The sequence below is a fragment of the Phoxinus phoxinus genome (genome assembly GCF_949152265.1).
Source record: "Phoxinus phoxinus genome assembly, chromosome: 1".
Classification (NCBI taxonomy): Eukaryota; Metazoa; Chordata; class Actinopteri; order Cypriniformes; family Leuciscidae; genus Phoxinus; species Phoxinus phoxinus.
This window is the reverse complement of record NC_136876.1, coordinates 12255222-12277355: the sequence shown is the minus strand read 5'-3', so window position 1 is coordinate 12277355 and position 22134 is coordinate 12255222. Positions and strand designations below refer to the sequence as shown.

Here is a 22134-nt window from a genome sequence, read left to right as displayed (position 1 = left end):
ATTCACGGGATTCACGCTCGTGCACAGTGTTGCTAATAAACTGGATGTAATTTAAGTTCTGTTGCTTAAATATGAAAATAAATATAATGAACAAGACACCCAAATCACTTGTTAGGCTATATAATCCCATTCCAAATACGTGTTTATCAATCTTTTTTTTTTCTTTAATACATGTGTTTATATATATATATATATTAATTACATAATCACATAATCCATATAGAGATCGCACTGTCAGAGAGTTTGGGAATATTCACAGATCATTTATACACATAAAACATGATATCAGAGTTTTAATATCAAACATTTTAAAAGAGAACATTACATCATGGTTGTTTAAACCAATGAGCATTAAGCTGTGTCGTCAGCAAGTCGTTTCCCATCATGCTTTTGATCCGCTGCGCTCGACTGCAGAATCCGACAGGTGTGCCTTGCGCTCGCGAGAGATTTTTGACATACGTCAGCATGACATCAGAGCCAGGCGGAACGCAGTCGGACACATTTCTAACCGGCATGCATCTCGCGGTGATCACCGGTGATCGGTTCTGCGCAGATTTTGCTCATCTCAAACAAGCCTAAAGTGAGGCTTCATCTGTCATCGCCAATACACACCCCGATACGGGGTTTCAATAGAAATTGCGTCGTATAGTAGGCTACGCGTTACGCACATCGAAGCTTCAGTGTCATACGTAACATCACTACTGTGACGTGTGACCTGATTATGAGTTGTGACTATTGTTTGGATATTATGCTCAGATCGTTTAATAAAGACCCGCTTGTGGAATCCACACATTTCACAACACCACATCACACCAAAGAAGCGTCATAATCACAGAGGTCAAACAACATCAATCAATCTTTAGTTGCCATGCTAAATATATAATACATCTCACTAATATATCATTCATATTTTTCACAGGATCTATTAACAACAGAACAAACGGTATATTTTCTGTCTGTTATTTGGTTCACAACAGGCTAAAGATTTATTTTAATATATTTATATGTCATCATGAAGATACAGTTTTGTTGAGTCTTGCTGAGCTCTTTCCACTCATGTTAATATGAAGGGGGGAGAAGAGATGTTGATGCAGTCATTGCCACTTCCTGGAGAAGTCTCATTGCCACTTCCTTTTTGCGTGTCATTTTCTTTTTTCACAAGATGACTTATTTTCTCCAGCCAACCTTCAGCTCTGTTGCCATGTCTGGGCAGAAATCCCCAACTCAAGAAAAAACTGCTGCCTTGGTAAAAACAGTGGCATTGTACAACAGAGATATACACATAACAATATGAAACACAACGGTAAGTCATGCACTCTAAAATGAAGACATTTCAGACACAATATGATCAGATATTTGGTTTATTTTTGCTTCATCAATGAAAATAGTTACAGTGTTGTGTGATTCAGCGAACCTTCCAGTGCTGTTTTAAATATATAAAACCTGCATAACTCATTTACTGATTGCATATAGTTCTTATCTATAGGCAAAATGTTAAAATTATACGTAGCCTACAGCTGTTTGTGAATTTTTCAGTTATACCCAAATAAGTAGTACGGTAAGCTGTAGCTTTAATGTGTGCTATTGAAACATCTGGCATCTTTCTGAGAAGATTTTTTTCTTTCACACCAACCCCTCCCTAAAGGAGAAGGAGGAAACAAAGAACATACTTCAGGATCATTGACATGGGGTAAATATAACAGATATTACTCTTTCAGCTTTCATTTATGTTTACTTTTATTTATTTAGTATTAATTGTATCCAAAGCGGAGAACAACAAAGTGACCACTGATCAAAGATTACAAAGTGAACTACACACATTTTACAGCAGAGGAAAGGGTAAGAAAATGGCTGATTTTAAAAACTTTCTGAAGTACTGTAAATGAACAATATTATCATATGTAATAAGCAATATTACATGTACCATAAATGTACCAATAATTAGCATATTTTAGTTTTTGAGGTTTAGCTAATTTTGCTTGTATTTGGTTTCACTGTTATTTTAATCAGACTAGAGTAAAACAATACCAGGAAGGCTTACACAAACTGGGGCGTATTCACAGAAACATCTTAAGGCTAAAAGTAGCTCCTGTAGCTTGCATATTTAGGAGAAACTCCTAAAAAAAGAATGGATATAAAATAAAAAATAATAAACACGAAACTCTTATTTAATTGCTACAACACGTATAGGCCTACAGACTCATTTGTACAAATTGCAGCACATTCATTTAATTCTCAATTTTGCACACGTAATTAGAAAGGCATTTGTTTGTGCATCGTAAAACATATCTGCAACAATTATCAAGTTCTCGGATAATTGTGCATATATTTGTTAATCATTATGATACTAAATAAAGTATGATCATAATAAAGTAGGCTATAGCCATGTACAAAAAATCAGATGAGCCCAGAATATGAACGCAGCGTTTTTAATTACACTGCATTTTCCTCCCATAGAAAACCATTATAAAAACGCTTAATGCAGATTAGAATGTCCCCTTATTATGTCGAAATAACGAGTTATGTCAAAATAACAGATATTATGTCGAAATAACGACTTATTATGTTGAAATAATGACTTAATATCTCGAAATAAGATACGTTTTTGTTTTTTGACCATGCGGTTCAGGGCTTCCATAGAATACAGCCTGAATATAATTGCTTCCAGAAATTATTTTTGGGGGTGCTATTGGGGTGCTTTGGTCTGTCTTGAAGGTGCTGAAGCACCAGCACATTTATAATGGATAACTAATTACTGTTATTTTCAAAGTAACCTTCCTAACACTGTATGTACCAACAATGTATGTGAGATTCAACACATTCTTTCTGTTGTGTGACTGTGTGGAATTTATTTGAATTGCCATGAATTTAATTCCACTTCCTGTCATTCCAATTCCAATTTAACTTCCTGTGGGGTGGAGTCAGTTCAATTCAAATTCAAATTCATGAATTGAATGGAATCCAATTCTGAAATTCTGAATTTTGCACAAGCCTGACTGGAGGATATCTGATTATCAAGAACGGGCTTCAGTTTACTGGAGATCATACTCTTCCGCTTTACCTCAAGCTATTCGTTTTAGAGGTTTCTTTTTCGATAACATTAATGCATCATAATCTAGCAGTGTTATTTTTTCTAGTCATATGTTCATGTTTTCTTAGACATGTTTTCATGTCATATTTTTATTTGTCGAAAAAAAAAGAAACGTGAAGTCCACACACTGAAAATTGATACTCCAAATTAATTTATTTAGCACAATGTTTCGACCATCAGGTCTTCATCAGGCACAATTCGACCTGATGGTCGAAACGTTGATCTAATAAATTCATTTGGAGTATCAATTTTCAGTGTGTGGACTTCACGCTTCTTTTTTTCGTTTATGTTACTTTGTTGTCCTGCACCTGAGCCCAATCTGGGTGTTTGGGATGTGCACACTAGTTTTGTGTTTTTGATATTTTTATTTGTCAACATTCATTTTCGTAACACTCTTTCATGTAACATTTCGTAAAATTGAATGACGGACACGCCCCTTCCCCTCGCACATGCCCCTCCCCCAGAGTGCTCGAGTACTCGTTTTTTGAGACCTGGCTGTCGATGATCAGAATGAGAAATTTACAAAAATGCCCATCCATACTCCGTATGCATGTCCTTCTCTGTGGTCTGATGCAGGCTTGGCAAAATTCAGAATTTCAGAATTGGCCTCCATTCAATTCATGAATTGGAATTTGAATCACATTTGTTGACTTTCATATTGTTCAATAGTGTTGTAATTCTATAAGTCATTAATTACAGAAAAATCAGTAATTTGTCAGTTATAAAACAGATATGTTCTCCTTAAAGACCTGCAATTGCTATTAAAGCACCGTCTTACAGAAAGTCAAGAGCTAAAGCAAACACTGATCTACATAATGGTGACCTCAAACGAAACAATTTCAATAAGACATCAACATCTAAACCTCTGTTAATTCTCAATAAGAACTTCTGTAGATGTCTGACAGAAATAAAGTCAGTCTGGTTAGTAATCCCAATTTCCCAATTACATTTTACCAGTGAACACTTTGATCTCTCCATATGATCACAATGTGAGTCACAGTGAGCTAAAAGTGTAACCTCACAGTGTTTGCTCATATCATGTCCACAATGTGAATCACCCCAGCTAGAAATGTTATTGGACGTGGACCCCACCAATGCTCAGACGTAAATGAAAATGAAAATTGGCTTGACGTCTACACATTTGTTTGATGTCAGATTCCAACGACATTAAACAACTCCACAAACAGCATTACCATCTTAATTTATTACTAACCAGATTTACTTATGTCATATGTGTACTAATGTCCTTATTGAGATTAATAGAGGTTAAGATGTTGATGATTTATTGAAAATAAAATAGTTTAGTCTGTGATTTGGTTGTGCAGTTTGACTCTTAATGTATTATATTTTTTTTTCTGGCTGCTGTAACGGTTTGTTATGGCAAGAACATTAAATTGAGTGTTAACTAATGACTGTTAGTAGAAAAAATGTTTTTTAGAAAGTGTTATCCTACCTTTTAGGAGAAGATTCTGGTAATAAAACTGCTAAATGACTACAGTAAATGTAAATGTAAAACTAAAATTAGCTGAAAATATTACATAACTTAATGCTCTAAAAACATTCATAGAACAATGACATTTCTAGCTAGGATGAGCACGGTGCGGTGTGAGGATACACTTTTAAATCACTGTGAACGCACATTGCTTAAGTTGTGACTACATGGTGTGACCAATGTGAGATCAAATTATTGATCTGTGGTCTTTTTCCTGAAAGTCATGTCATTTGCTGGAAAGCGACAGTAGTCCTCGTCCTTTCTGATTGGCTGACATGGATCTTGTGTAACATGAATAGGCTGGTATTTAAGCCCACACTGTAGTGGCATAAGAGTACAGCAAAATCATTCAAGAAAGCAAGACACGTCTCCTGTATAATATCCAGCAAAAAACTCAGTTTGCTGTTTGGAACACAGATTTCCACAGGTTTGACTTTTTTACATTTGCATGTATTGTTATTTCACTTTTATTTAAACCCAACTAATCATTTCTAATTCATGGGACAATGTGGTAATGTTAGTCCTATTGAAACATTAGAGTGTCTTGGTTAGTGAGAATGTATTTTTTATGTTATGTTTTATGTCTCACGCAGGTTATAGGTGAATTAGGGATGTGCTAAATTGTGAAAGCGCTTAACCTGGTTTAATGCACTAAGAATTTTTTAACTGTGATGTAGGCTATTACTTCAGACTGTCTAGATATCCTATCTTGCACCCAGCGCAATTGACTTTGTACACCGATGCATGTATCATTCCTATTTTGCACCCGACGCACAGCGGACTTTTCCCTCCACAGACGCATGTCGGTAAATTAGGGAATAAACTTGCGCTCGGGGGGGTTCAGCGAAAAAACGTTCCCTGGTGCTATTTTGCAGTTTAACAAAACAATTCCGCCACAGACCAGGAAAAATATTGTCTAAAGTCGCTGGCGCGTAATTCAAATGATATTTTAAGGGCGCATGCGGTGTGTGCACAACACGCATTCACTTTGCTTCTCTCATCTACACAGACGCAGCAGTTCCCATTTTTGAAAACCGCAACAGCAACAACCAACGGCACGGGGGTGCCCTCTAGTGGCCATCAGGTATTGTAAGATCAACTCAAATACATTACACTGATGTACTGTGTTTTCAATACACACTGGCAGCCTGAGGGCGCCCTATGCACATTTAGTCCATATATGGAACACATGAAGAAGAGCCATATCATGTGACATTCCAGGAACTCTGACATAAACGAGGCTCACAGAGATCTGTTGCTGTTTCTCAATGTCAAGGATACTTCCTTGGCAGGACTGGTCCTTCCAAGTCATTTCCTTCAGAGGCAAGGCGAGGCTCCTCTTTAGCATTCGGAGAACACGTAGATGGATCATTGTGTCATTACGTCAGTGAAAAGGTCCGCTTTCAGCGCAGAAATGGAAGTGCTACTGGTTGCTGGACAGTTATTTATAAAAGAAATGCCGGTGACGGCAACCAAGCTAACAATTGTTAAATGACAGTTTGACAACCGCTAGCTTGTAAAGTATCTAGCTAATTATCAATACCGTAGTAATTTGTACTGGAATTTAAACGTTAAACTTTACTTATATGTACGGTTATAACAAATGTATGGTAACGTAAATATACTTACATTTGAAAGCATATAGCACCGTTAAATATCGCTCCGATTTCGCTACCGTCCGACATGTTTTATTTTTTGAACAAGATAGCAAAGCTGCGCGCATAGGATTGTGGGTGATTTGGGAGTGCGAAGGATACACATATGCATCCTTTCTTGTTTATAAAAAAATTTTCGAACGAAGGACTCATGGTTCCTTCACATGCTATGGTAATTATAGTAAATACCAAAAGCCGACGTGGAAAATGCACATGAACACCCCCTCATGTTGTATTTTCCACTGGGCAGCTCGTAGAATATTTTGATGCACGAGTTGCTGAGATGAGATAACCTTTGACCTTTTCAAAATGGCGGAGAGCAACGCTAGAGTCGTGAATAAGCATTGTACAAAACTAAACGTTTTTTGCTACTGTTAGCGGAGAGTTTTTGTAGCCTATACAATGTTGTGTCATTAACAATTGTAATATAATGCGTTAACACTCAGTGTCAGTTTTAAAAATACCGTTATATACCGAAAAATATACAGCATATTATTTACTGTTTGAGTTTTGATAAATCATCTTCTTGCTGTAGCAGATGAGTTGCAGCCTAACAGGTTAATGCTATTTAGGTGAACTCTTAGTGGTAAGATACAATGTTTTGTGAAGATGGCCCCTGATTTGTAGACTTTTATATTAGTTGCCAAAATGGACCACACTAGATTGAATAGCTTTTAAACTGACCTTTATATATTAATATTTAATATATTTATTTTCTTTTTCCTCTTTAAATATATTTCCTCTATGCCTCAAGTAATTTGACTGCAACATATAATAACGTACTCTGTTACCTAACGTAACCTCGGTTCTCTCTAGAAGAGGGAACGAGTACTGCGTAATGAAATTACGCACCGGGTAAAGTCATCTTTGCTCGAGATATGAAGCCAAAAATGTATCCTTAAATTTGTATGGTCAACGCAGTGCAGCAGCAGGCAGACTCTCAGTCTCACTCTCAGCTTTGCCGGCATCGGGCAGCGAGGTCGACGCGAACCTCCTTTGCCCTGTCAGAGCGCTGATAATCTACATCACGCGCTCCACCGCCTTCAGGCGCTCGGAGCAGCTTTTCGTTTCGTTTGGTGGGCGCACCAAGGGTCTCGCCGCCTCGAAACACAGCCTATCCAGATGGATAGTGGACGTTATTGCTGCGGCTTACACGTCAAAAGACCTGCAATCCCCTCTGGGCGTCAGGGCTCACTCCACCAGAGGCATGGCCTCTTCGTGGGCTTGGTCCAGTGGGATTTCTATTCATGACATTTGTGCGGCGGCAGGCTGGGCCTCCCCCTCTACATTTATTAGATTGTATAACCTGGAAGTTCCCGCCCTGCAGGCTAGACTTCTTTCAGTCTAAAAGTCTCTAACGACTGCCCTGGTCGAGCTGCGCTATAAGGGTCGATGAGTTCAGTATAGACCGGCGGTGCCACTCTGTATGTATATCCCCTTTGGTGTGCTTATGTATATGTGCGAGCCCACTCTGTTGGCCGCCTGTTTCTCACTTATCTGTGTCCCCCGGGGCATTTCCCCCTGGGATTAATGTAGTGAATGCTTGACGCGCACGGCGTTGACAAGGGGTTCCCGGTGCGTAATTTCATTACGCAGTACGAGAGAACCTCTTGTAACAGAACGTACTCGGTTACCTAACGTAACCTCGGTTCTCTCTAGAAGAGGGAACGAGTACTGCGTTCCCTGCCGTGGTCGCGCCCCGAGCTCAATTCGCTTCAGGCGATGAAAAACCAGTGTTAGCAGCCTCTGAGCCGCCTTTTATACGCTTAGCCACCCCCATTCTGGCGGGTTATGACGTGACGTCACGCCCGGCTCAGTGGTAGGCTGCTGCAGTTGCCGCAAGGCAGCCAATGAGCGCGCAAGACAGCCTGCTCTAGGTCTGCCTGCTGCTGCACTGCGTTGACAATATATACAAATTTAAGGATACATTTTTGGCTTCATATCTCGAGCAAAGATGACTTTACCCGGTGCGTAATTTCATTACGCAGTACAAGAGAACCTCTCGTAAGAGAACTATACCTAGAATACATGGGAAAATAAGCTTAATTTATATATTTTTTGTAATGAGACAGAACTTTAAACAAAGGGTTAAAACAGTCTCTATTGCTGCAAATATTATAATAAATGAGTCGAACTGTTGGACACACATATCAATTCACCAATTATGTGCTAAATGTGTGTATATTACCTGCCTTCTTTCTCTCTTGTTTAGTTTAAATAATAATAAATAGTTTAAAAGTTATGGAACGGTTCTCTAATTACTTTTTATTTGTATGAAACTCCAGATGGCACATGTATACCCATAAACAACACATGAATTCTGTTCCTGTCTGAACTCTGCAGTAAGTCAATCATTAATGGTTTTAATTATTATTATTATTGTACAAGATTATTATTATACAAGAATCATAATTTATGTTACACAAAACCATGTTTTTATGCACTTTTTTTTATCAGAAGAGTTTCTGGTTCCATTATGGAAACACCAGGACATTCTGAGGTAAGTGGCACCAGAAAGGCCAATATTTGTATGTGCATCATCTTAGCACTCCATAAGATAATACATATTTAAAGAACCAAGCTAGGATCAATGCCACATTACTTTAGATGCTGATTTTCTTTCAGAAAAATAAAGGCAAGATGGCGGTTTCATCTAGACGTCCAGTGGACATCAGTGACTGGAGCAGTGATCATGTGAAACAATGGATGCTGGAGATAAACGTGGACGAAAAAGATGCAGACATTTTGTACGATCAGGGAATTAATGGAGATGCTCTTCTCAAAATACAGCAGGCTTATTTCTTAATTCAAAAGCTATCAAATAATGCAATAGAATCGATTTTTCAACACAAAGATCTTCAGAAACAAAAGATTCAGCAGCAGAATGACATGGTGACTCGTAACTTGAAGCCTTACCCTTTCAACAGTTTTAATGCTGCTCACTGGTACATAGAAAACAGCAATCTAGACGTAACTGAAACCGGTCCTATAGACCTCATACAACCATGCCATGAATTCAAAGCCTTCATCAACACAAAAGAAGAAAAGTACAGAATGAAAAAATACACATATGAGGTGGTTCGATTCGCAGCAGCTTGTTTGAACAGCCGTACAAATGGCACCATTCATTTCGGAGTGGCAGACAAACCACATGGACAAATTCTGGGTATTAGCGTCCCAAAAACAGATGATTTTGATGAACAACAGAAACATGCAATTAAAAGACATTTCAAATTGGAAAGGCAGGTTGAAATAGCAATGAGTTGCATTAGACCACCTCGATTTGTTGAAGTTCTCAAAGCTGACATGGCATTTGCAGGAAAATATGTTATCGAGGTAGATGTAGAGCCGTCTTTCAAATACTGCCAAGACTTTCCCTTTAACACATATGATATAGACAAAAGTGAAGATGAGAAGCAAGAGCCCACAGCTGAAGGGAAGAAGAAGACTAAGAAGGAGAGGAAAAGTGATGAGTCTTTTTTTATAAGAGACGGCAGCAGCAGCAGGAATCTTATTACAGCTAAATCCTCAAAGGAGTATGACGATTATATTGCAGACATACCACACAAGAGCCAGTTGAGGAAGGACGCTGAAGAAAAGCATCTCTCTGTAGTGAAAAACAGTGCGCACGGCTCTGAACTGTGTGAGATGATAACAGGAGGGACCCATTCTATGGACAGGTCATACTTTGCATGGTACATTGTGGTGGCTAACAAGTCTCATCCTGCTCAGCTGGAAAACCTGGATTTCCTTCTTCACATGAAGAATATAGTGGCTGTTCTGGATTTTGATCCACAATCCACTGAGAACGGCTTGAATAAGATGTTCAATGTTCATTTACCAGCATTCATAAGGTGCGTTTTCCGTAATGGACGTATTAATGAGAAAAACCCCTCTGATGCTGATAACTGGTTGACTGAGAATGGAGCTTCAGTGCGTGATGTTGTTTCTTTCATGTGCCAAAATGTGGTGCCTCGCAAGAAACTTCTTGTCACATTCTTGCTGTTTAGTCAGGTGAGCGACCCCAAAGACCCTTTGCTTGAAACCTTCAATATGTTTTTACAGGAGCTCAAGGGACAAAAACAAATCTTATGCATCAGTGACAATGAAACAACATACACCAACTGGAAGAAACTCATTAAGGGCCGGCATAATGTTGACATCGAAAGATGCATTTATGAGCTAAGTTTTGCTGAGGTCAATGGCACCATCCTCAGTCTGTGGTCAGAGAATCGCAAATCAATGCGGTTTCTGCCTTGTGGTGGTGGCAGTAATGTTGTACTATCAAAGAAAACTGAGGAATCCTTAGATCTGCTGAGTGTTCTTTGTGTGAACCAGTGTGAAGGAGGAGATGAGGACAAACATCTACATGAGGAGAACTTTTACAAGGGTGGAAAGGTGTCTTGGTGGAACTTCTACTTCTCAGAACAGCCCGGGACATTGTCAGTCATCAAACGTGACAAATTAGACTACATTGTCAACACTATGATTCCAAACATACAGAATCAGAAGAGAGCTTGTGTGTTTTTCAACATCTACCATCCTCCAGGCTGGGGTGGCACTACGTTAGCCATGCATGTCTTATGGACACTGAAGGATAAATACCGTTGTGCAGTGCTGAAGGAAACAACACATGATTATTCTACCGTAGCCGAACAGGTTGTGCAGCTACTAACATATGAGACAAAAGAGAAACCTACACGACTTCCCGTTTTGCTCATGATCAACGAATTCCAAGACATTGGCAATGTACTAACACTCCAACATCAAATTGAGGAGGAATATTGGAACCAGAATTTTGTTTCAAAATCTCCACAAGTCATTATAGTCAGCTGCATGAGAGTTGAATCCTGTGAACAGTTTGAAGGAACTGGCAATGCAGTTTTCATTCCAAGCTATTTATCTGAGAAGGAACTGGAACTATTTGGGGAGAAGATGGAGGAGTTTAAGAAGACCAACACAAACACTGAAACATTTTATGTGTCCATGATGCTGAACAACTTTTCATCTAAGTATATTCAGGGTATTGTGAAAAATACCCTGAAGGGCTTCAACTTCGAAGACAAACAAGCTCAACTTTTTGCTGTTCTTGTCCTCCTGCATGTCTACTGCAAGAATGCATTGCTTTCTGTCTCTTCGTGTGAAGAGTTTCTTGGTCTGCAAACAAATGCTGACTCCTGTAAGGTCGAAGATGCATTTGGGAAGTTTTCCTCTCTTTTGAAAAGATGCACAGTTGATTCCAAAGTGACCTTCGAAGGCATGATGGTGATTCACTCAAGTGTAGCTCAACACTGTTTGGAAGAGCTTTCAACTTCTCATGGAGTGTCAAAGGCACAAATCACTAACCTTCTGCTCACAACAGACTTATTTTATGAGTACGCTCTGGGGAAACAAAAATTAATGCAGGATGTTCACAGCATGTTGGTGAAGAGGCAATATTCAGCTAAGGCTGAAGACTCACTTTTTTCACCTCTTATCCAAGATATAATGACTCCAGAGATGCCAGGGATAGTAGAGACTGTTCTCCTCAATGCAGCAAAGTTTCTCAGAAAGGATGCAGTAATATTCCAGCTCCTCGCCAGGTACTATTACATCAAAAAACAGGATTTTACCAAGGCCATGGTTTGGGCAAAGAAGGCCAAAGATCACTCAAGGGAGGACTCCTACATATGTGATACAGTATCACAGGTACTTCTGTCTGAGCTCAAGCATGCTTTTGATGAAGACAGAGATGATCCCATCAAGTCAGAAAGTCTTGATCGGTATCTTACATTGGCTGAGTCTGCAGCAGAAGCTTGCAAAGAAACACAACAAACTGCAGACAAGGAGGCTGCATCTCGATTGCAAAGACAAAATGATTATAATACTTACAATACTGCTGGCCATCTCGGTGAACTTCAAACTGCAGTTACCGTCTTACAAATACTGCAAAGAACAACACTAAACTCAGATTTCACTCCCAACAATTGCCTTACTCAAGTCTTGTTGGGTAAAATTACCATTGAGGATTTGTCAAGAGAGAACCCTGAACTCAAGCAATATTGTGATGTATTTCAAAAGCATAAGTGCTTTCTTCTTCAACTAAAAGACACAATGAAGCAGCATTTTGATTTTTTCACAATTTTTTTTGTCAACTTAGTTCCTTTTTTTGCAGAGAAAGACAAACAAAAAGAACTGACAAAGCCCAAGGTTTCCAGGTACTTTCAACAGTACACTGACCTCTTTTGTCAAATAAATTGGAGTGAGCTGATGATCAACAATGAGCTCATAAACCAAACGGTTAAACCTGAGCAGACACGTGAATGTCTGGAGAGGAACAAGGGTGATTCCTATAGCGGCCTTCTAGAATATTTGAATAAGAAAGACTCTGCATCAACTCTTGAAGAGATCATCCAGCAGTATAAATTCATTCTGAATCTCAAGAAAGAGGACAGAAACTTGGACACTGTCAACTTTATATATGCCAATGTAATTCTTTCTAACATCAACCATGAATCTCGGTGCATCACACCCTACCAAGACCTTTGTGACCTTTGTAAAACAATCACTCACGCCGGTGAGATCCTGCCATTGCACTACATCACAGTTTTGTTGTTATGGCAAGAGGAGAACAGTGCACTACCAACATTTGTGTCACAAATTAAGGAGTCATACACAAAAGAGCTGAAACCTGTGTCTAATGGAAAGAGAGCAGCAGTTCATTTTTACCTTGGGAAGGACAAAGGTTATGGTGGCCTGATTTCCCACAGGAATATTAACAGCTGGTTAGGATCATGGCAGAACATCACTACTCAGTGGAATAGTAAAAGAATATGGAAGCAAGTGAGAGACATTAAGAAGCTTCGCAGAGTTTCTGGTGAAATCCGCAACAATTTGATCTGGGTTGCAGATGTGAATGTTTGGGTTGATCCAATGTTCAGAAGCCAGTTGAGCAAAGCATCTGGCACAAGAGTGACATTCTTCATTGGATTCTCAATGAATGGACCAGTTGCACTTGACATAGACTTTGAGTCAGAAGGTTCACAATCCTGATCTAATGGATCTGACTCACCAAAGTCCTGCAGTTGTTCCTAGACATTACAGTAGCTTGCTTGATTATCTTACACATAATTTTTCAATCATTTTTTAGTAATTAATCTAGCATGTTTTTGGACTTTATTTGTTTTGATATGAATTTCAGAAAAGCAATGTGAGAGGTTACTGGGAGTCTGGCCAATGCCAGTAATGCAACGACTTCCAGAGAAAACACCTGTGTTGTACTTCATTAATATTGGGATTTATTAATTTTTATATCTTGATATATACATAATTTACCCATATATATTCTTTATATTTCATTTACTTCATTTGTATGGCTTGTTTTATAACTTTGTTCAATAAATAACTATATTTAGCCTCATTCTGTCTTTGTGCAAGTATTGTTAGTATTCTCTGTAAATGCTGGAATAATTAGGGAATAATTACTATAATTAGAGTAGTTTGGTAAGTCACTGACTAATTACAGGTGAGATGAGAGCACAAATCACAAAATATTTATTAGTCATTAAAACGTATTCAGATTTAGCATATTAATGATGCAATCACCTCATAAATCATGACACACTGCTCTAGCACAGGAAAGTGCATAAGTTCAAGTGCATGCTTTTAAAATGAAAAAGTATTGGTATCAGTATCGGCGATACTGGCCATGTATTTACTTGGTATCGAATCGATACCGAAGTTTGCAGTGTCGCTCACCCCTAATAAACACAGAGTTGGAACAGCCAGAGAAAAATTAATATATAAAAGAAAGGGGTCAATAGTCCAACTAAAGCAAACACTGATGATCACCATAATGGTGACATTCCATAAAACATTACCATCTAAACTTCTGTAAATCTAAATGAGAACGTGTGTAGATGTTTGACAGAAATAAAGTCAAACTGGTAATAGTAAGTGCAATAATGTGTAATGACTCGAAGTCAGTTGTGGTTCTTGTGTTTCTTTTTTTTCTGTTCTTCTTGTTTCTCTTTCCTTCAGTGATTCTGCTTATTAACATCAGGTGTCATCACCACTAATGGCCAATCATCACTTAATCATCTCATTACCTTTAACACTGCTTCAGTGTTAATTGTAACACCCTGTAGTGTGGACACATATGTACACTGAGCAGTGTTAATTTAACACTGGGGATTTTGCTGTGAGTCTTCAGTGTCACATGATCCTTCAGAAATCATTAATATGATGTTTTGATGATCAAGAAAACAGTTGCTGATTCATTTTTTTTTTTTGTGGAAAACATGATACTTATTATTTTCAGGATTCTTTCATGGATAGGAAAATGTTTTAACATCATAAGGTCTTTACTGTCACCTTTGACAAATTAAATGTCCTGGATGAATATAAATGTTAATTACATTTTTTTTTTAAATCTTACCCCAAGATTTGAACAAATTAGATTTTTTGATAAAAGATAAATTATAATTTCATTAAATCCCCTTAGATATGAAAAAGCAACATCTGAGCAATACAATTATAAGGTCTTCATCTCAATCTGAACTAATATCATCACTGAACATAAACACCTCAGAGAGAGATGTTGTCATGAATCTGGTATCCTTTTCTTTCTCTCTCTTCTGGTTATACACACATACACAGACACACAGACACACTTTACCATACTCTCCTTCTCTCTACCTCAGCTGTTTCTTGTTGCAATCAGCCTTCGCGCTAATTCTTTCACCTGTTCTCTATTTCCTCTGATTGTGTGTCTGCTACTTCTAGCTTTCCCTTTTCCCTGCTTCTTTGCCAGATTATTTCGTGAAATTTCCTTGCAAGAGGTTTTGTTTTGTCTGTGCCCTGTCTGGATCTGGTCTGTACTTATTGCTACACAGTGTTTGCTGATGATTTGTTTACTCTGCCCAGTTTACCTGCTGCTGTCGTCGGCTTGCCAGAGCTTTCTATCCGCCAGCTGTAAGCCGTATCCTCTCTGAGAGACCTGAGACTTGACGCCGCCAGACCTGGTTCCTCTGCTGTGCTCATTCTCTTCAAGAAGTTATTTTGTTATTTGTCTGATCGTCCGTATTGACGGCTGTTTCTGTTATTATCTACAAGAAGAGGTTTTCTGTTCACCTGGGGCCTGTTTCAATAAGGAGGTTCAACCAACTCTGAGTTAAAACTTGAACTCTGAGTTGACTTACCCTGAGATGGGAAACTCTGAGTTTTCGGTTTCAGATCAGCTGAAATTAGTTAGTTCAATCAACTCTAAGTTGACTGACTCAGAGTTAAGCACGTCACGTGCACCACAACTATAAAAAGCCATTATCAATGGAGCGCAGATATCATGAGTCACCATGGCAACAGCGCCAGACAAAAAGAGGAATTACTGTTATACAGTGTTGGGTGCAGTGTTGGTCAAGTTACTTAAAAAAAGTAATTAGTTATAGTTACTAGTTACTTCTCACAAAAAGTAACTCCGTTAGTAACTGAGTTATATCATTACAAAAGTAACTAATTACCAGGCAAAGTAACTATTGAAAAAAAACTTAAAAAAAGAAAGAAAATTTTAAATATGTGAAATATCTTGGATACCCCCAATATTAATGTTAAATGAATGAAATGGACACTAGAACAAATTATTATTATAAAACATTGATGGTTTAGAACTTTTAATATTTATTGCACAGACCACAACTGGCCAACAAATCCAAAAATAAATTACCGGTATGCTTCTTAAGAAATGTACCAAAAATAAGTAATAAAAAATATACATACACATACACTCTTTGTAGTGCAAACTAAAATGATAAAGCTTACAACTGGTAGACATAGGCTACTAGCCTACTTGAAGTATTTTCTTCCTCACAAATGTAAACAGTTTAACTAAAAGTGTTCTCAATATAATATTAAACAATGTACCAACACAATTAATAATAATAATAATAAAATCTAATATTTTGGGGGTTTATTTGTATAACCTACAGAGAACGTCATCATCAGAGGTTTTTTAAGCCAAATTCTAGTCGTGTTTGCCGCACGTGTTCACAACCGGTCAAACAAAGATGTTTTCTTTGAACGTTCCCTGCTGGTTATTTTGGAGTTTTATTTTATAACCATGTAAACTAATTAAAACGTTGCAGATGATAAACTATATTATGCTCGGACATAGGCCTACTCGGTCTCTCTCGCGAACTGTCGAGCGCGCTCTCGGATGGACACACTCCGGTCTCTCTCGCGAACTGTCGAGCGCGCTCTCGGATGGACACACTCCGGTCTCTCTCGCGAACTGTTTTGTCCAGTCCGGCGCCTCGAAACACACACACACACACCAGAGAAAAGAGTTTGCAGTGGCGGAGAAAAGAGCCCGATCGGATGAAAACCGCTTCAGTGAACTCAATTATAGTAACGGCGCATTTTATTGTCAGTAACGGTAACTGCGTTATTACGGAGGAAACAGTAATTAGTTAGATTACTCGTTACTGAAAAAAATAACGCCGTTAGTAACGCCGTTTATTTATAACGCCGTTATTCCCATCACTGGTTGGGTGTAATTAATTACCAAGTAATCTAAATATTGTAATTTAATTAAAGGGATTACTCTTAATTCTACTTTCATTTAAAATAAAATCTGATATAATTACATTAAATAGGCTACTGCATAGACTATAGAACAATTCTGTGTAAAACAATAGTGGATTTAACATACATTTTTAAAAGGTATATTTTTAATGTAACCTTCTCCCTCTACACACTTTGGTCAATTCAAGAATAATTCATGCAATTGAATTGTGTTAATTTGAAAGCATTACAAATGCAATGTCTTGTCTCTCCTTGTGTTTTTCAAGTGGTTGAGGTTGATATGGGATTTAGTAATTAATAATAAGTAGATCAATACTTTCTAAAGATAGTAATTATTACATTAATCTAATTACACTGTTGAAGATGTCATTTGCAGCTAGTAATTAATAACTAGTTTAGAGTAACTTACCCAACGGTTATAATATCAGGTGAAACTGGAAGAACAGTTATTCAACCTAATTTTAATTTTCATGAAGGCTAGGTGCAATCCTGTAGGCATTAAAAGATTGTGGCAGCAGCTGAAAATAAAAAATATAAAAACATAATTCAATCAGGTAAGGCTTGAGCATATCATGGGTGTAGGCTACCTGACTTTACAAACTTTTGACATATTAAATAACTAAATAGCATCCAGTGTCTAGCAGTGCAGCAGCATTTTTGGCTGAGGGAATTCCTTCATCAGAGCCAGTCACTCCCGAAGATTCAAGGGCCTTCATAAAATGTAAGACGTCTACATATGTGTTATTTTTTATATAGGGCATTTTAAATATTTCCATTTATTTGACTTTTGGTTGGGTTTTTCGTTGGTCCCAACAGATTCTGATAATAATATCTAATATCTGTCTTTTGGAGCCTCCTTTCCCAACAGAACCCCAGGCAGTTGTACGTAGCCGACTCAATACACCAGAAATTATGACAAATAGTAGGCCTATTATAAAGTGTACTCGACCAAATGCTCATCTTCACCGGACGATGGGGATGAAACAGTTTCTGCTGCCATAGAGAGGCCTACAGAGGTAATGTTAATATTATGCGTCTACAGATCAGACAATCTACACATTCACATTTGTATGTGGAGTAGCCTATAGAATCTAAGTTTATATCTAAGTATAAACAGACATTCTTATATTTCCCCCTAGTGTGTGGAAGAACAGCAGGAGGACGGTCCATCAACTTCTGGTGCACAGATGAACACACTGCAGTGATTTTCAGTATGCCACTGTTTAATTCTCTAGAATTTGTTCAGAACTACATGATGTAATCTACTGTATTTTCAGTTGCCAGTTAAGGAGTTATATAGACTTCATCTTATTAATAAATAAATAAAACAGCGTAAAAAACAGCAATAAATAAATGTACAGAAAGAATGAATGAAGTGTTTAAACACCGCTTCCTCTTTAAAAAAGGGGAGGAGACCGCAAGAAACTCTGGGTTTACCGAAGAAAACCTGCTCCCGACCAGGTTAGGTTCACAGAGTAAGTTGCCATGGTAACTGACTCTGAGTATAAGTTACCCCTCTTTCAGAAACGGGCTTGACTTACTCTGCTTTCTCGTGTTTGATATACCTCCCATTCTGAAACAGAAAACCCAGAGTTTCCCTCATGTTTTCACTTAACCTCCTTTCTGAAACAGGCCCCAGGACTTTGCTCTTTCATTATTAAAATACATTATATTGCATTTCGCTTTTGGGTTCTTTCTCACCTGTCATAACAGATGTTGCATGAGATCATTGTAGAAAAACTCACTCAAATGTAACTCTGGCCAAAATATTTCACATACATATTTCCTGCGTGACCTGTAAAGTCACGTCCACAAACCTCTTGCGTATTGTTTGGTCACACCACAAGGTGTCACTGTGGCCTCAGAGCTTCAGCACTGCCACTCTGAGCTCAATTGCTATGTCTGAGGTAAAACACGCCCCCTTCATTAGCATACAGAGCAATACATGTATAAATAAATGTAAACATAAATACATATAAATAAATGCGAAAATAAATAAAAGTGGAAATAAATGTGGAAAAATATATAATTATACATAAATAAAAGTAGCCTATAAATAGTCATTTATTTTTGTTTTGTTTTACATTTCTTCGCATATTTTTTATATATATTTTATTTTATTATTATTTTCTTTTCATTTCTGCAAGTTTGGTCCTCCATAACAAACCAAAGACACGCAGCATAAGCCAACTCTAATAAGGATCAAGTTAAATGAACCCATTCGTTCAAAACGCGGATTATTCAGTAACGAATCACCACTATCAGTTTCAGAGATTGTTTCTGCTGTGGTTTCATTTTGGAATTTTCACCGGCGAAATAAACCAAAACGTAACTCTCAATGTTAACTTATTGGTAATTTATTGTTGCATAACATATATCACATTAGCAATTGTGCTGATATTTGTGGAAAACTGCGCTTTTACTTGTGTGATATGTTTATTTTATATTATGTAATATTACAATAAGACAAAAACTCATCGGGGGAAAAATGCCCATGTACCTTGGATATATAGAGCATCACAGTCCCGCCCACAGCCGGTGCCGGAAGTAAAAATTCAATACAATTTCTCCATAGACAGTTGGGGTATGAGCCATAAAAACGTAACCATACATGGTAGACTTAAAACCAGCTACGGCTGTACTAAGCGATTGTATATGCTCATATAAACGCCAAAAGTTCATGGGGCACTAACCTTGTTTTGAGATAAATGCCTTTTATTCGCGATGTCTTGGATAAGTACTTCATTACCCACAATCCTGAACAATCCCACAATCCCACAATCCCACAGTGATGCATCTGATTGGTGGAAGTTGTGTAAACCATATGTATAGAAAGGCTAGATAGCTTACCGGCGCTGAGAGCCAATGGGACGTCACACGGCGGCCATCTTAGGACAGGACCGCTCGTCCAGTTATAACATTAAAGTCTATTGTGCATGTAGTGCTGAAATAACTATATTTTGCTCAATTTTCAACTGATTTTCAAACGGCTTGGTGTGTCATAAACGTCAGGGATGTGGCTATTTAACTGCATCCTCAAAACGTGAAGCTACAATTTAAACATCGGCATCAGCACAAATCATAGCCACGTTAATAAGGTTTGTAATAAACCAAACCGTTTGTAAATCCGTCAAGAATTCAGCAAGTTACGAGCATTTTAGTTGGCGTATGTCACTCACCTTCCGTCCACAGCAGCAGGGAGCAGCAGCGCAGTCTCCTGACCTAAGATGGCCGCCAAGTGACGACACAGCTGACTCCGCCTTGAGCCATCTAGCCTTTCTATACATGTCTATGGTGTAAACCCCGCGAAGGTCCGTGAAAAAACAGAGCGTTGCCATGGAAGCAGGATTCTATCCGTAGAGACGGAACGAACAGTTTTCTTTAGCGGAAGCCATATAAATAGTTTTTAAATCAATAAATTCCTTTTTAAATTAATATTTTGTGTCAAATTATAGATTTATTTGGTAGGCAGCCATGTAATAAGCGGGATAATGTATAGCGAGGCGGTTGTTATAGCGAATACAACTCCCTTCAGGCTCCGCTTCGCGTCATTATCCCTTACTTATCGTTCACTTAGCTAGGCTACTGTAGCCTTCATATGGTATGAGTCATATCAAGCATTTTATGATGCCACTGTCAAAACAATATTTAGCCTAGGCATACCTCTTCATGCATTTACTGAACATTTGTGTAATAATTCATGGCAAGTTAATAAACTGAATATGATGGTCCAAGAGCAGACCATGCACCGGTCCATGCATCAGACCGGTGGCGCTGTGCACTTTCTGGTTTGTTGACCATCACTTTTTAATTTTCACTTGTTGTGGATATTAAGAAAATACTAAATAAGAAAATAAATAATGTTATTACAATTAAGGATGAACTATAACTTCATGAAAATGAGCATGGACCTCAACCTGTCCTGTCAGCAGAGTGTCATAAAGGGCTTTGAAATAAACACACAAACTACACACTGACTGAACACACGTGTGTTGACTGAGCGGTGATTTGCAGTCAGGTACAAAGTACTGCACCATGTTGCTAACGTTATCGTTAACCGCTTTCACACACGCACACAATATAAAATACACGATGATAAATATAAAATTCAATACACAATACCTATATAAAACACTATTATTTTTATTTACACGATTACTACTGAAATAACTGCTATTAACTACACATTCACTATAAAATTCACTTTAAAAGGCTCTTTCGCGGTTGTGGCTTCAGTCGACTTCAGTGAGGCGCGGTGGTTTATGGGACGAGTTCCTTCGCTCGTAAATGAAAATATGTACACAGTCTTGTACCTTTGCCTTTTTTTGGATTTTCTCTTCGTTTTTTCACTCGAAATGATATGTTGTATGCTTATGAGTTCAGCCGTAGCTGGTTATCCTCAGACATGCTCTAAAACTCATTAGATACGGATTTTTCCAAAAGTCAATGGGAGAAATGAATGGGAAATTTACTTCCGGTGTTGTGCCGAATTTCGACCCCCTGCCAAATTATTACCCCTCTCGTTGAAGTCAGTACCTGATAGCCTAATCCTAACCCCACCCCTAATCCTAACCCCTCCCCCACAACTAATCCTACACCTACCAATGCTAGGGGGGTAATAATTTGGCGGGGGTCGAAATTCGGCACAACACCGGCACCAAAGCTCTCTCGGGCTGTGGGCGGGACTGTGATGCTCTATTGGACCTTGATGTTCGTCAAAAAAACAGTTTCTGCCGGGGATTTTTACGCGGGTGGGAGAAAAACTCTCATTCTGGATTCAGACTGAAATAAAATCACCGACTATATTAGCCCCTATAAATAGTGAAAATACCTTACGACTCCACGAGAAACAATTACCATCAATTGCTTGCTTAGGCCTACCTTCTTCAACGTATAAAACACGCGGATCGGTGACGGCGCAGGAGGGTGAAGTTCCCTGTGGGCTGCTGCTGCACTCGGGGTGTTCCACGGGCACGGGTGAAACTGAACCAAAGTAGCTATTTAGTTTAGGAATTTTTGCATCCCTTTTCTGCCTTTCGAGTTTGTTTTTCTTTTTTTGTGCACCACTATTACTTTTTTTCATCCTTTTTGAACTCCAGCGAGCGATTTATGTTCTACGTGAAAGCCGACGAAAAATAGGCGTTTCCCAAAGTCATAGCGCAATTATTGTAGAATTAATTTGATTGGGCGGTGAATTATATCAATCAGGCACATTTTCCAATAACTTCTTGTTATTTTATTATACACAAATCAACCACCTATGATTTGACAATCTCATTTCCTCAAGCCATGCAATCACGGGCCCCCTAATCCCGCGGGGCCTGGGGCTTTAGCCCCAC

The 22134-nt window shown here is 38.3% G+C and overlaps 1 protein-coding gene across 3 annotated transcripts; it reads left to right on the top strand.

Annotated features, from left to right (window-relative positions):
* Positions 1 to 1608: 1608 nt before the first annotated feature.
* LOC307002696 (sterile alpha motif domain-containing protein 9-like) lies at positions 1609 to 15747 on the top strand. 3 transcript variants are annotated; one of them, XM_079620559.1, is made up of 6 exons: positions 1609 to 1690; positions 1768 to 1839; positions 5593 to 5667; positions 8524 to 8580; positions 8696 to 8738; positions 8864 to 15747. In XM_079620559.1, exons 5-6 carry the CDS (start codon positions 8715 to 8717, stop codon positions 13268 to 13270), a joined length of 4431 nt encoding a protein of 1476 aa, XP_079476685.1. In that variant the 5' UTR covers positions 1609 to 1690; positions 1768 to 1839; positions 5593 to 5667; positions 8524 to 8580; positions 8696 to 8714; the 3' UTR covers positions 13271 to 15747. The 3 variants fall into 3 exon arrangements, with proteins under 3 accessions (XP_079476685.1, XP_079476687.1, XP_079476686.1); XM_079620561.1 differs by lacking the exon at positions 1768 to 1839; XM_079620560.1 differs by having other exon boundaries at positions 1655 to 1839.
* The last annotated feature ends 6387 nt before the right edge of the window (positions 15748 to 22134 follow it).

Bases quoted from the DNA above. Each gene is read 5' to 3' on its own strand.
- LOC307002696 (XM_079620561.1), top strand. From the start codon at position 8,715: ATGGAAACACCAGGACATTCTGAG. The intron at 8,739-8,863 runs GTAAGTGGCACC...ATTTTCTTTCAG, and splicing joins AAACACCAGGACATTCTGAG to AAAAATAAAGGCAAGATGGC.